The following is a 13,540-nucleotide window of genomic DNA, read 5'->3' on the forward strand; positions in this document are numbered from 1 at the left end:
AGGCCTTTGTTTTGCAAATTAGAATAATCTGCCCTCTAGGTGCGAAGTGTTCTAATAGCCTTAGAGCCCTCCGTATTAGGCTCTACTGGCCATTAAACACCCGCTGGAATTGTTAAAGGCCCTCTCCTTCGGCTCGGTCCTTTAACACTGGAGCGGGCCAGTTAATGGCTGATAGAGCCCACTATGTCGGGCTGCAAGGCTATATTCTATGCAGATTATCCAGGTGTAACTATTGGCGAGCAGACAAATACATTGCTTGCCAAACCATGCAGTAAGTAGATAAAGAATTGATTGTGTAAGCCAAAAACAAGCTCTGATTTACTTTAAATTCAAACTAGTCGCAAACGGAAGATGTCTCACTCTTATACACCTGGGCTTATTTATAGCTTCTTGTGTGGATGCCAGCACCCTAGGCTTCAATAAACAAACTAAATCAATGATAAAAATAGAAGACATAATCATAATATCATAAATGCACCCTGGCGCTAACTCACTCTTCCAGTTGCATGGGTTTTCCCACAAGCCTGGGAGAGCAGCATTCCAGGACTCTGCACTCATCTGCCAAACAGAAGCATGCCTTCCTCTAGCTGCTGAAGTCAGGGCACAGTCTGCCGGATCCTTCAGTCCTGCTGGTTACACCGATACACGCCAACTGCTCTGCGTTGGAGAACAAACTGCTTGAACTCGGCACTCAGATGGGGCAGGTGTGTGAAAGAGGACATTGATTGGGAGTCTCCTATGCCACAGTATGCAGGTAGGCAATATTATCCTGATAGAATAGTATACTTATATTATTGGCTACCATTATATCATATAGGTAAGCGTAGAGTTAGTATTCTTACCTTGAAGACACATATATTGCCAAGGTGTATTATTATTATTAAACCTAAACCGCCCTATATTCAGTTACCTTCACAATGTAGCGGTAGACGATATTCTGGGGTGAATATTTCTGCAGGATGATATTAAATACTCAATAATGTTGGACAACTCCTACTGGGAGTTGAGTTAAGGCACATACATGCAACGAATGGGGAAATGGTAGGCATGATGAGAAACAAACCATGTATGCACTTGGAAAACAAGCATTACATTCAGCAAATACTAGATTCCTCAAATGTGTTACATGCACCTGTGCCTTCCTCATTGATCCATCTTTAGCATACAGAATGCCTGCATCTGATTTGACTCACAAATGCTTTATCTAATTCTGAGTCTGTGGACTCTAGTCGGGTAAAGAAACCTGTCCAGACATCACTGTGGCTAAACTGAGTCGTGTAAAGTAACAACTCATATTTGTGTAGATCCAAAATAAATTAATTTGTTACATATAACGCAGTTTTGCCCATTCTCAGCAATGTAAAGTAATATTGCGTAATTTAAAGGTACTCAATTTATCGACTTCCGGATACATTGAAACTGACCTTGGTGAGATTCTAACTTGTGACCTTCTGTTATCACTGAGTTTGACCCATCTCTACTGTCCTTTAAAAAAAATGAAAAATTACTTGTTTCAGAAATATTTTGGTTCTTTTTTCTCCTTTGGTGACGCAATTATTGTAAACAACTTTGGAGTTGTTTTATTCTGTGCAGTTGACCATGTATAGTAAATTGTTATACCTTTTGAGCTGCACAGTAGTCCTTTAGCCAATATTTGTCGTTTACTAAATATCAGAGAGAAGTAAAAAATGACCACATGACTTGCTGATCATCGCAGAAGCCAGCATCGAGTGCAGAACTTGTTGGGCTATTTTGATGGCTGATGGAAAGACACTGGTGAACTGTCACCGAAAAAGGTTTGTAGCACCTCATCACTCGTTCCCACTGTCAATGAAGGGTGTCGCTGCAGTTTAAAAAGTGTTATTACTTTGGAATAGAACTCTGACTCAGCAGTTAGAATTCTACGACTTCTGTTGGACTCATTAGAGCCTAATTCACAAAACTCCCAGGAGACTAAACAGAAATTTACCCTGGAGGCATGTGACTATTGCTTATGAAAACTGTGGCTGTTGCAGCATCCCAGAACTGCTTACGTTTATGCGTACGGTAATCTAGAAAATGTACATCAAGTGTGTGGAAATCTAGAAAATGTGCATTTACACTTGTGTAAATATAACACACAATGCACTTGGACTGAATAACTATTTCATTTGTTTGTCCACGAGGAAGTGATTTTTGTCTATGTAGAAACTGCTTACAATTCTACCCACTAATTCTGAAGTGTCTAGTCTTCCTTCCCAACCTGAAAAAAACTCAACAAGCCACCTTTTGTTGGTGCCCCCCACCCCCGCCCCCCCCCCCCCTGCAGCACCACAGGCAGCCCCCAGGAGTAGACTTACTCAGAAAAGTCTGTGATACCTGCAGGGGCTTTACGCAAGCCCCTGCACCCCCAGCACTTCAGGGCCCCCCAAACCCTTCAGGGTCTCCAAACCTTTCAGCCCCTCCCCCCCAATTAGGCCCAAGGCCAGTCAACTGTGATATATGAAAGACTAATGGGGTGCCCTTCACATTCTGGTTGGGGGGGGGGCATCATGTAGTGTTATGCCACTGGATACCGGCGGAATTTTTGTAGTGAGTTAATCACTTTATGAGCTAAAGTCCCACCATTCATGGTTTTGTGATTCAGGAACAGGTTTAGTATTGTAAGTGCTTCTATCTGAATTATTTAAGCATTACTGGTGAACTAGATTCTCAATACGTTTTGTTGAATCTATGTAGCTTCCATAAATTGAATTTGACTTAATTTGATTGCGCTGTAGTGCTGAACGGCTAAAGGTGTTTTGAGAAAGCCAATATTTTTAAAAGGAAGTAAAAAAAGAAAAAAATCAAATGGCACGTGATGAGAAATATTTCTGACAATGGGTTAGAAACAATTATGAAAGAGGAATACAAAACGAAGAGGTTTTATGCTTTTCTAGCCTGGTAAATGATCACTTATATCTTTGTTATAGCATAATATTCATATCTCTGAAAGGCCTGAAAGATGCCCATGGGAAGCATGTCAAAATAAAGAGCTGCTGATCCCGGCAACCATAGCAAAAGTCTGTTTTCCCTGGCGGCAGTAGTCAGAGTAGGCTTGGCACCAGATCTGACGATGATGATGTCTAGAACCAGCCGGTTCTAGACATCAAAGTAGAAGTCAAAGTGGAAGTCTTTCTTTGCTGTCCATTGTAGTCCTAAACCAAAACTGAAGAAGATGCACTGGTGTCAAGTTGGAACAAGCATGAATTGGACCCAGAAATAAGGGTCTAGGATGGCTACAGAGAGGAGTATGGGACTTGCTAGATTGAAAAATGTAATCGTGAAAATGAGACTAAAGTGGAAAGTAGGTAAAATTATTTTGAAGAATAGAAAATTTGTGAGACAAAAAGCAACTGGATCCGATGGAAACATTAATAAATGAATGGTGTGAGCAAAACTGACTTAGGGGTTCAGTTGACAGTAGAATTCCTGGCACTGCCTGCAGAAAGAATTGATGACACTGAAAATTGCTTCATTTTTTGCGTAAGAATTTTAACTGACCGCTGGTGAAAGGACCTCTGGAGTGCACGTGCATCAGGTTAATAATACATGTTTAGGAGTTATGCAATGTGGTCAGTGAAGTGTGTCACACGAGTTACAATATTAAGGAAATGGTTGTATGTAAATGTGAAATAATTAAAGGGAGTGTTAGAGGCTTAGGTGTGGGCGTGCTTTGAGAGATGCTGGAATCTACATCATCTTGCTGGAATGTGTGACACCTGTGGTTGTAAGGTGTTGGCAATGAGGGCTTGGGAGATGTTGTGCAATTAGGCTGAAACTGGCAAGAATGTACCCTGAAATGTAAAGGTGCATGGGGTTTTTTGGGGCACCAAGCCAAGGTGGGTTTCTCCCACAATTGTGTGCACTATTTCCTGATTTGCAACTGGCAAATTGGCCACAAGGATATATCCATCCGCAGGTATTACAACAGTGTTTGTGTTCCATGCTATTCATTAACAAATAGGCATTAGATCAAAGAGAAGAGAAGTTCACACCTTTTATTACGTAGACCATAGACTTATATCTATGCTATCTAGGATAGTACAAGGAATGAAGTTTCTAAATCAATGGGTCTAGGAGTCTCCGAGAGGAAGGAGGCAACATGGGAAACCTTTCTTTCACTCTTGAAAATATTGATGCACCTATCATCGAGGTACATAGGTGTGGAGTTAAGAACCGTCAATCTGTAATTGCCTTTATTCAGGTGACTGCCGGTACTAGTAAGAGCAGTGGGGCAGGGTGGGGGGAGTTGACAGACGACGACGAGGGAAAATTACATTAAAAAAAGAAAACCACTTACCTTGCGCTCGCCGCATTGCCGACTTGGTGACTTAAAAAAAATTGATATTTTCCCTCGTCGCCACCTGTTATCCCCCCCTCACACCGCCCCCACGTTTTACCGCTCTTACCTGCACCGGCCGACACTTTTGTATTCATTAACTTCCTTGATATTTTGCCCTCAATATTATGGTAGTGTGATAGCTTTGAAACTATATTGGACACAACTTTTTGACTGCCTTCTTTAGGGTCTTTGCAAGGAATCCATATAAACGAAATTCCAACGAGTGAAAAAGAGCTAGCTTTATCCAAAAAAGATTGCTCCTTGCCCCAAGTTTTCAGTTTAGCCCCAAGAATTTCCAAACAAATGAGCGTGCTACAGTAACAGTTTACTGTAACATAGTCAACCCCAAAGTTACAGACATAAGGAATTTATAACAGGGCTCTGGATGTCTTGCATCTGATAATAAAATAAGACTTTAACCCATATTTAGGATATCAACAGTTACCTATAGCTGTAATGTGATGAATGATGAACAATAAGACATAAAAATAGGAAAACAATGAGATTATTTATTTTCAGTCCTGCTCCTTAAATACAGGAAAGGGATATGAAAAAATTCGTAAATTGACGTAACCACAAGCAGTTTGTTTGGGTAACACCAGTGGAATAAGCCAAAATATCCCTATCTCCTCTACTGACATCATTTGCTGTGCAAAAAAGATGTCGAAGCTTATGTTTACTAGTGGTGTGGGATTACTGACCATCTTATTTCTCACGTCATTTAGGTCATGATTACTCGTGGCCCATAATGTGACATTGTGCTGATGGGAATTATTATTATTGTACTGATTTTTTGGAGTAAACAATTCTAGTGTTTATAACTCCAAAGTGCACCTGTCTTCCAAAATAGCAGGCCTTTTCCCCCTGTTTAATTTCAGGAGGTTGGCCTACTGAAATTTCACAGACTTCATTACACACATGTGGCCTCATTCATGAGGAATTGGCGTAGGGCAGTGCAGCAAGTCTTGTTGCTCTGCCCTACGCCAATGTGAAAGGGCAGGAATGCACCGTATCTATGACATATGGTGCATTCCTGTTGTTTCCCCTTGTTCTGGTGCACAATTTGATGCCTAGCGCCAATGTAGCCCCCCTTGCACCATGGTGTAAGGATGCCTCCGTTGCAGGCAGGATTATTTTGGGGCAGGAAGGGGTACCTACCAGCTCAAAAGTAATCCCAAGGGGCGTGGTCAAGATGGCGGCTGAGTAGGACGTGCCTGTTCGCCGCTCCAACCTCCGATCTGGGCCCAACCTGCATAGCTGCAAACAGCGGATCTACAGACATTGCCTCGGACTTTGTTTGGGTCCGGGACCCGCTGAAACACCGCTACCCTGAATCTGGTGCGGATCCGGTGCTTAATCCCGGAGATCAGTTTGTGCCCGCCCAGGCGAGTCCCGCGGTCTGCCTCGCAGCCGAGTAGGGAAGAGGGTGCGAGCGGCGATATCCTAAGACAGACCAAGCTGGAGACTCACCTCCCCCCGAGTGTTGGTGCTGGAGTCGGGGGGGGGGGGGAGATTGCAGAGATCCGAGTCCTGATGGCACGTGAAACTTGGAGTACTGCAGTGTGGCTCCGGATGTGGCGCGGGCATGGCAGCATGGGCCTGAGGCCGCTGGTGGAGCTCCGCTGCGCCCTACACAGGTGAGCCCCTCCTGCAGCGACGACGAACTATGGGGCGATTCCTTGGAACTGCGCCCCTTCCCTCCAACCCCCGCAGAGTGAAGCGGAGGTGATTAGAACCGTGCTGGGGCCTGGGGGACTGCCGAGGGTGGCCGCGCGGCGACAGACCCGCACCAGCACCCGCCCCCCTGACAAGAGCTCTGCATCGGTGGGCGATCTGTTCTTTGCTGCGCAGTGTGGGAGGCGGATGTGAGGCCCTGTCCGGGGCAGCTGCATCGACTGAGAACCTTGCGCCCCCAAGGAAGGAAGAGTGGTTGGGCAGGCCACTCACCAGCAGCCCGCCGCATTCATCGTTGCAACCTCTGCTGCAGGGACTTGAAGCACTGAAACACTACAGAGGCCTCCATTGGATCACCACGGGGGGGTCGGAGCTGGCCTTCTACGCGGCGGCGACAGCAGCACCTGGCCGTGTTAACTGACTGGGGGCCCCGCCAAGCTTACTTGGGCACTGAGACACTGGTCCTATGATCGCTAGAGAGGGCCTTGTGGCTAGGACCAGGAGAGGTATCCGGAAGGGGGGTCCAACGCCGCCTGGGTTGTGTGGCCCCATCTGACAATCCCACGCTTCTTCACTGGTGGCCGGGGGGGGGGGACTCCTACCCTACAAGGGCCACCAACAAGTCCCGCAAAGATAGGTCAGTCAAGGACCTATTACTCAAGGCCAGGGCTGGAGGTGCCGAGATGGCCCCGGCGCAGAACGAACTTTCAACAGGAAAAGGCTCGGAGGATCCGGAGGGGCCGGTTACGCCCAGTGTCCTGGAATCTTTCTTTCCAACAAAGGAATTCCACACTATGAAGAAAGATTTGACTGCAGAGATTCGAGAGATGCGCAGGGACATTGATTCGGTGGGGGAGAGAGTCAACGAGCTGGAGAACCAAACGACAGCCAGAGACGACGAAGTATCCCAACTTCAGCAAGAGGCCCTGCGCCTTAGGGACCAACACTTAGATCTACAAGCCCATGCGGAGGATCCCTAAAACCGTTCCCGCTGGAATAATATAAGAATTCATGCGGTGCCACAGGGGACAGAGGCACAGGATATCGAGGCCTTTGTCATGGACCTTTTTCGCCACATCTTAGGGGGCCCTCCTGACCTAAAGATTGAACTGGACCGGACACACCGGGTGGGACTTAAGGGGCCAGTGACTGCCCCCCCAGACATTTTGCCATGCGTGCATGACTTCAAACTTAAGGAGCGTATCCTGCGGGAGGCTCAGGCCAACCTTCCCATCGAGTTCCGCTCCTGCAGGCCTCTTCTCTTCCAAGACCTAGCAACATCCACGTTGCAGAAAAGGCTTCAGTTCCGTCCAGTTACGACGTTCCTGCACTCAAAGGATGTCTCCTACTCCTGGGGCCATCCATTCAGACTCATTTTTAAATGGGAGGGCAAGCTTTGCCAGGTTCGCTCCCTTCAGGAGGCTACAACGCTTCTCTGTCTCCCAGAGGACGACTGCCCTACGTCGGAACGGGGTGCTCCTGCGAGGTGTCGAGCGGACCCCACACAGTGGCAGCCAGTTGGAAATTCTCTGTTGGGCCTCTGCCCGGACACGGAGACCATCGCCAAAGAACATACGGCTGTCCTACAATCCCTGTCAGAAGACTCAAACACGGCTGACTGAACTATGCTGGTTAAGGTGATGTCATATGCACTCATTCTGGGATACACTTTGCGGTATTTGATTGGGCTCTGTGCGGGGTGGGAGCAGCGGGGAGCTCCTGCTTTCCATCTCACGTCTCACCACAGGGCGACTGCCCGGGACTTTTGTGAACTTTTAAGTAAATGTCCTTCGTTGTTAGTTGTTTGTTGAGGGTTTTCGGGTTTCCTCCTCCTGCTCTTAACTCCGCTGGGTGGTTCTTAACTCTTACTGATGACTCTCTTCTGGCAGCGCGGGCAGGGGGGCTCTCATATATAGCGCACTCAGGGACCTTTCCACATGCTTTCTAATATCCATGTCCTGTCCCTTAATGTCAAGGGACTGAACAATCCCACCAAACGGAGGGCTGTCTTGTCTTTTCTTGAGCAGCTGGATGCCCATATCTGTATGCTTCAAGAAACACACCTCCTCTCCACAGATACCCACAGATTGAGGTCCAGGGCCTTCCCTCACCAGATGTTCTCTTCTAATACTTCTAAGACAGCGGGAGTGGCGATCCTGGTCTCTGCTAAGTTCCAGGGACAAATAGGTATCAAACAGGCCGAGATTAGGGGTAGGCTCCTGGCACACTCTTTTACTTTGGGCGCCTGTGTATTCACGATTGCTACAGTGTATGTCCCTAATGGTGGACAAAAGCGTTTTATTAGGGACGTCATACACGAGCTCACTAGTCTACCAGACAAGAATATACTTCTAGGGGGTGACTTTTATTTAGCCTTTGATGACGCAGTGGACTGGGCGGGGCAGCGGTGGGGGCAGTCCTGGGCCCTTTCGGGGGATGAGAAATGACTTCTTGCAGAGGCTGGACTCGCAAACATATAGAGATTGCATCATCCAGGAGCCAGGGAATATACCTTTTACTCACACCCTCACAAAACATACGCCAGAATTGACTATGTACTCACCTTTGATTCCCTGACGCAACAGACATGGGACATAGAGATTCTTCCCTGCCCCTTATCTGACCACTCGGCTGTGCGGATATCACTGTCCCTCCAGGATCGACGACCTACTCACAGGTTTTGGCGCCTATGCGAGACCATGTTGCAGCGCCCCTCAGTAATAAGGTAAACTCAAAAGTGCATGACTGATTACTTAGAGCATAACGACTCCCCCACCATATCTGCAATGACCCTATGGGAAGCACTGAAAGCGGTAGTTAGGGGGGAGTTTATGGTCATAGCAGCGGCCGCCAACAAGGACAGGATGGAGAAACGGGAGCGCTTAATGGGAGAGGTGGCCGAACTGGAACGCATTCATCAGACGACAGGGGCCCCTAGGGTCTGGAAACTCCTTAAGGCAGCCAGAGCGCAGCTGGCAGGTTTAGATGTTGACCAGACTGAGTACGAAGCTCTCTGCCTAAAATACACATTTTATGTGGGGGGGGAGACAGGGGCAGGCATCTCCTTGCTAATCGGCTCTGTGCGCAGTGACAAGCGTCCCAAGTCACTGAGATCCAGGACCAACAGGGGCGAGATTTGGATACAGATCCCGAGATCGTGGACACATTCCGACAATTTTATGAGACCCTCTACGCGGCACAAGCCCTTCCCAAGGATGGGCCAACTCACTATCTTCAGGGAGTCGCCACAGCCAAATTATTACTGCGCCAGGCGGAGGAGCTTGAGGCTCCCATCTGCCTGGAGGAGGTCATTTCTACAATCTCCCGTTTGAAGCTTAATAAATTACCCGGCCCAGATGGGTTCTCCTCAGTTTTTTATAAAAAGCTCTGCGCAGTGCTAGCCCCACGTCGGGTATGGGTTTTTTATTCGATCGGGTCTAATCCGGCTTCCTCCCTCCCGCCCTCCATGCTAGAGGCACTGATAACTGTGATCCCTAAACCGGGTAAGGACAAGCGCCTCTGTGGGTCTTTTTGCCATATACCCCTTCTCAAGGTCGACCTGAAGATTTTTACAGGTCTTCAGGTGAGCAGACTCGCTCGACACCTCCCCGAGCTGGTCGATCCAGATCAGTCCGGGTTTATCCCTGGACGCCAGTGTTCCAAGAATACCAAACGGCTTCTTCATCTAGTGGACAGGTCGGAGCGCTTCCCAGTGGAACGCATGATCCTCTCAGTTGACGCTGAAAAGGCGTTCGACCAGGTCCACTGGCAGTATCTCCAGGCGACCCTGGCCCATTTCGGCCTTCCAAATCGCTATATCGACTGGGTCTTTAGTAGCTACACAAACCCCACAGCCACGGTGCGGGTGAATGGGACGGCGTCATCGGCCTTTCCTATCTGCAGAGGGACTCGGCAGGGATGTCCGCTGTCGCCGCTCCTGTGCGCCCTCTATATGGAACCCATGGCTCAAAGGGTCAGAGATGACCCCGGTATTAGAGGGGCGTGCTTCGGGGGGGCGGAGCACAAGCTCTGCTTTATATGCGGATGACGAGGTGGCTACATTGGAGCATCCTCGGGAATCCTTACCTGCTTTCTTGGATGAGTTGGACAGGTTCACCCTTGCCTCGGGCTTCAAGATTAATGTGCACAAGTCACAGGCCCTGGATCTCTCCTTGGGGTCGGAGACGCGGGGGATCCTACAGCATTCTTACCCGATTCAGTGGGCCCGTGACTCCATTCCTTATTTAGGATTGCAAATTTCCGCCACTATTACGGGCTTCACAACGTCAAACTACACAGGAATCCTGAGACAAGTCCGTGCTTCCCTTAGGAAGTGGAGAACGCATCCTCTTTCATGGTTGGGCCGCATAGCGGCGGTGAAAATGGTGATATTGCCTCAAGTTCTCTACCTGTTTCATACGCTTCCGGTGGGGTTATACATTCGCTGCAACGAGATGTGGAGCGTTTTATCTGGCGGGATCAACGGGCTTGGATGCGCCGGGACCCCACCTATAGAGACCCAGTGGAGGGGGGTTTGGGTGTTCCTGACCTTTTAGCTTATTAGCGGGTGGCCCAAATGAGGGCGCAAGTGAAGTGGTCACGCCCGGAATCTGAGAAACACTGGCTGTTTATGGACAGGTCACTTGCTGACCAGCCCCTATACGGAGTGTCCTTTCTCACGCATGCAGGGCGACCTCGCAATTTGTATCTCTCCGCGGTGACCCGTACTATCCTGCTAGCTTGGGACAAGGTTGCGGTTCCTAGGGGCCTTACGAAACTTCCGTCCCCGATCACGCCCATAGTACAAAACCCTGATTTTAAGCCGGGTCTCGACCCTAAGAGGTTTCACCACTGGACCACAGAAGCTTGCCGCTCCATAGGCCATCTTTTTGATCTTCCCGGACCCCGTTCTTTTCCTGCGCTTTGAAGAGATCATGGCATTCCGGAGACAGAACAATACGATACTTACAGATCCGCCACTGGGTTCTCCACAGTGATGTGCGGGAGGGCGATGAGAGTCCCCTTACCCTGTTTGAGAAGTGGCTGCTCACACAACATAGTGACACACGATTATCGTCCGACTTATATAAGTTCACTAGAAACACTACTGAAACTGGGAAGACTCCTGGCCAAGTTCGATGGGAGGGGAGCTGGGTAGGGCCCTGACACCGAAAGACCGGACGGACATTTATTATAGGGCCCAACGCACAGCACGTAACGTCTCTTCCATTGAAACTGCCACTAAAGTGGCCACTTATTGGTACCTAACACCTGTGCGGTTTCACAGAGGTAACCCCTCCCGCAGCCCACTGTGCTGGCGAGCCTGCGGTTTATTGGGCACCCTTACCCACTTGCTGTGGGAGTGTCCCTCTTTGGGGGCATATTGGCAGTAGATCCTTGACGACGTAGACTCCCACTTTGACACTCAGATCCCTAGATTCCCGGCCTATGTGCTTTTGGCCCTCCCTAACGCCATCACTTTTCCCCTTAAATTTCAGAGGGGTAAACAGATGGCCCTTGCCCTGGGGGTGGAGATCCAAAATGTTCTGACTCATTAGGGTACCAAGACAGTTCCTACACGCCTGTGGTGGTTTCATAGGTTGTGGGCCATTTTGGGAATGGAGAAGATCTCTCTCTGACTCACCCAGGGGCTTCTTTTCCCAAGCTGTGGGCTCCCTTCCTCACGTTATTCACCTCAGAATTCACGGAACTCACCTGCCCCAAACACCTGCGACAACTGAGACTGACGGACCCCCCTAGATTGTCTGCCCCGGCCACCCCCACTGCCTACTGTGTCCTATAAGGCTTTTTCCTAGTTTGTTCTTAATAGGCCCTTCTGATAGCGATGTGTTTTTCCTTGGGGAGAAGGAGGGTGGGGAGGGAGGGTGGTTTTTCTCTTTCTCTATGTTCTCTTTAACTGGTCGATCATAGCCATACGGATGCCGAGTTGCAGCCCGAAGACCATAGAGTGTGCTGGCTCGTTCGCTATTTTTCTGTGTTGGAAATCAATAGAAGAAAGTTAAACAAAAAGTAATCCCGAGATGCGTTTTCCTCTTTCCATGTGTGCTGCAAAACATTTCTCCTCGTTACTCCTGCTCTGGGAGAAGTGAGGTTTTGGCCCTGCCCCAGGTGTACATGATTAAGTAAATCTGTAGCAGTGTCAAAATCCATGGGTGTTGCATGGGAAAACCCACCGCAATGACCATTGAATGTCTCCTTAATGCAGACTAACGCAAGACAGTGACATGCGCTTTTTTGTCTTACTCTATATCTGTGAAGCCATGCAAATACATGCAGAGTGATTTTGCGTCACCTCATAGATATGATTGAAAGGCTTACGCCGCCTGACCATCAAAAAAAGTGACGCTCCGGTGGCGCAAGCCTCTCATAAATAAGCCCTTTGATGCCATATACATATCATCATGTATAATTGTGATCCCAGCGCAAACAGTTGTCTGCATAGGGACACAATATAACAGGCTACTTGTAATCAGGCCTTTAGAGTCGGCTGAACAGTGATTTGCAGGCAGATGTGTCTCGTTATTGTATTACTGTACATCAGCATGGTCAAGTGATGTGCAATATGCTCATAGTAATTGTGATGGGACTGTGGGGGGTGGTATACAACATATGCCTCATTTACTTGAGCAATAAAAATACAATATAACAGGAGTGTAGAGAGCTAAATGTTTCCAGAATGTCCATCAATGCATACAAACCTAACACTGTGTAGGCTCTAGTTTCTAAATTTCAGACATGAAGATTACTACCAGCCGAAGGTACCCGAATGGGTTATACTGCATTTGACAAATAATACACGACTTAACAAGCTAACAGCATGGCCAAAAACATTGTCATTCCCTCAAACATTTATAAATAAACAGAAAGCAGGTGGTAAATCCCTTTAATGCGGTCTAAAGTGGCCTATCACCAGAGTGCACACTGTTGTCACCATAAATGGAGCTGCTGCTCACACATTGAAAATGGGGTACTAACAAAAACTTGGGGACATATCAGCAACAACCGGCGATAATTATGGCTAAGCGCACTTAGCGCTAGGATAATTATCGCCGGCTAGCGTGGATTTTTATCGCTGAGATAGCGTGCTATTAGAAACACTTATCTCAAAAGCGATAAAAATCCTAGCGCTAACTGCCAAACGTGGGATTATCGCTGGAAAGCCAGCGATATTCCCACGAAGTTTGGCGATAGCTTGCTGATAGGGTCTCACATACTTAGCCATGATATCCACCTTCCATAGGATATCATGGCTAAGTCAGTTTCAAAGCAGGCGTAAGGAAAGTAGCGATAAAAGAGGTTATCGCTACTTTTCTTGTTGCTATGCTGCTTTGCGTGAGGCTTGATAATAGGAGAAATGTTATTTCTCCCGTTATCTTGGGGAGGAACGCCCATTAGAGATGCAAAGATGGGCGTTAGGAATTCAGGCGCTAAGGCAAGGTTTCACGCGATAGCGTGACCTTGCTGATATAGCGATAAAATTAT

At 47.9% G+C, this 13,540-nt stretch overlaps 1 protein-coding gene across 1 annotated transcript in view; it reads left to right on the forward strand.

Moving 5' to 3' along the window:
* Nucleotides 1–657: 657 nt before the first annotated feature.
* Nucleotides 658–13,540, forward strand: part of LOC146805961 (P2Y purinoceptor 2-like) — a 35,962-nt gene continuing 23,079 nt past the window's right edge. The window contains exon 1 of the mRNA XM_085620571.1: nucleotides 658–754. Within this exon, the coding sequence (XP_085476697.1) occupies nucleotides 749–754 (6 nt within the window). The 5' untranslated portion in view covers nucleotides 658–748. The remainder of the gene's footprint in view (nucleotides 755–13,540) is intronic.

This window comes from Triturus cristatus, chromosome 8, assembly GCF_964204655.1.
Source record: "Triturus cristatus chromosome 8, aTriCri1.1, whole genome shotgun sequence".
Classification (NCBI taxonomy): domain Eukaryota; kingdom Metazoa; phylum Chordata; class Amphibia; order Caudata; family Salamandridae; genus Triturus; species Triturus cristatus.